Source organism: Cyprinodon variegatus, unplaced genomic scaffold, assembly GCF_000732505.1.
Source record: "Cyprinodon variegatus isolate N-32 unplaced genomic scaffold, C_variegatus-1.0 Scaffold2090, whole genome shotgun sequence".
NCBI classification, from domain to species: domain Eukaryota; kingdom Metazoa; phylum Chordata; class Actinopteri; order Cyprinodontiformes; family Cyprinodontidae; genus Cyprinodon; species Cyprinodon variegatus.
Window position 1 is genome coordinate 8559 of NW_015152543.1, and position 2035 is coordinate 10593.

The window sequence follows — 2035 nt, forward strand, 5'->3', positions numbered from 1 at the left end:
CTGATCTCAGGACGTTCCTTGGAGGAACCCAGCCTGATCCCAGGACGTTCCTCGGAGGAACCCGGCAGCTTCTAGTCCAGGCTTCAGGAGAACCAGGGATGATGAACAGAGACATCAAAGGACCAACCAACCAGAACCAGAACCAGATTCCTGAATGCTGGGTTGTTACCTGCAGCTGCTGAAGATCCGTCTTTAGCCTGGAGACGCTGCTCTCTGCCTTCACTGCTCGTCTCTGACAAACACAGAGTCAGATGTTAACCACCATCTTTAACATCTATTCTATTTAGTTCTATGCAGAACTTCCTCATCTCATCTCTCTGTATAGATCTAGATCAACCAGATCATCTAGTCAGGGACTGGATGCATAGGTTGAGATAGTAGACTGCTTCTCTCGAGTACGGACTCTGGGACAATGGGAACAGGTAGATGAGACCCGGGGAGAACGAGACCATGTAGAATGGACTAAGGGAGAAGGGGAACAGGTAGATGGGACTCGGGGAGAAGGGGAACAGGTAGATGGGACTCGGGGAGAACGAGACCATGTAGAATGGACTAGGGGAGAAGGGGAACAGGTAGATGGGACTCGTGGAGAACAAGCTGGNGGAGAACGAGACCATGTAGAATGGACTAGGGGAGAAGGGGAACAGGTAGATGGGACTCGTGGAGAACAAGCTGGCCGGACACTCCCTTTAGCTGGCCAGATGCTCGCTCGTATTAGCCGTTGTTTTTGGTCAGATAAACAGATTTTATTTGGGATTTTCCCTTAAAGCGGATGAGTTTTACTTTGGAACTGCATCTGTCTTCTTGTAAGACCCATAAAATTGCTGCTGAAATAGAGCTGGGCTCTATCTCAGGCAAAGCTATGCTGCCCCCTGCATGAAATCATCCACATTGTTCCTCAGATTTCAGTTCTTTTCCTGCTTTATGTATCAACTGTCACGGTTGCTAGGCAACATAGCCTATGGCGGTAAAACCCGCCGAAGGGTAGAACTTTTTGAAATTACAGCCAAAACTCTTCCGGTCTCCTTATTTTCAGGGACTTGGAAGGATCTAGTCTAGGTAGACTGCGTCCTCGGAGGATGCAGCCCATAAATTCGAACAGAGCCAATGTTTTGGATGCTGTCCTGCAACTGTCCTGCTCTGATGATGTCATTTTAAAGACCACTAAGGGGCAAGAGGGGCGTGGTCTCTACTCACCGTCATCAGCTGCAGGTTCTGTTCCACAGACTGGACCATGTTCTCCAGGTCCTGCGCCTCCTTCTCCTCCTGACGCCTCCTCTGCAAGAGCTCCTCGTTCAGCTCCGACACCCTGCAGAGAGGGAGGAAGCACAGAGGCATGCTGGGTAAGCAGGTGATGACATGGGGCCTGGCTGCGCTGAGATTGGTCGGTTCAAACCTGCTCTGCTGGACATGGGCGCTCCTCTGCAGCTCCATGATGGTCCTCCTGAGCGAGGCGTTCTCCTCCTTCAGCTAAGACATGGAGACAGAATGTTGGAGGTTCTGGTTCTGACTGGGTTCTGCCAGACTCAGGGCAGTCTGTGGGTTACCTGCTGGACCTGGCTGCTCGACCCGGTTCTGGTCCTACTGGGTCCGGCTGCTTCACTCACCAACGTCTCATCATCTCCTTCATAGTTCTCTCCTGCGCCTCCTTCTGGTTTGGAGGAAAACCTGGAGTTGCTGCAGAACAGAGCCGCAGCTGAGACCCGCTGGATTCTGGACCTGATTTATAGACCGACTCTGGACCTGACGATACCTGAAGTCGGACCCGTTTAAAGACTGACTATGGACCTGACGGTACCTGCAGTCCGACCCGTTTATAGAATGACTCTGGACCTGACGGTACCTGAAGTCGGACCCGTTTAAAGACTGACTATGGACCTGACGGTACCTGCAGTCCGACCTGTTTAAAGACTGACTATGGACCTGACGGTACCTGCAGTCCAACCTGTTTAAAGACTGACTATGGACCTGACGGTACCTGCAGTCCAACCTGTTTAAAGACTGACTATGGACCTGACGATACCTGAAGTCGGAC

The 2035-nt window shown here is 51.5% G+C and overlaps 1 protein-coding gene across 2 annotated transcripts in view; it reads right to left on the reverse strand.

The window, feature by feature from the left end:
• Positions 1-2035, reverse strand: part of sdccag3 (serologically defined colon cancer antigen 3) — a 12938-nt gene that overhangs the window by 5084 nt on the left and 5819 nt on the right. For both annotated transcript variants that reach the window (XM_015405260.1, XM_015405259.1), the window contains exons 4-7: positions 1548-1677; positions 1397-1470; positions 1198-1309; positions 170-232 (exon numbers count right to left, since the gene is read on the reverse strand). In XM_015405260.1, coding sequence (XP_015260746.1) covers positions 170-232; positions 1198-1309; positions 1397-1470; positions 1548-1677 — 379 coding nt within the window. The remainder of the gene's footprint in view (positions 1-169; positions 233-1197; positions 1310-1396; positions 1471-1547; positions 1678-2035) is intronic.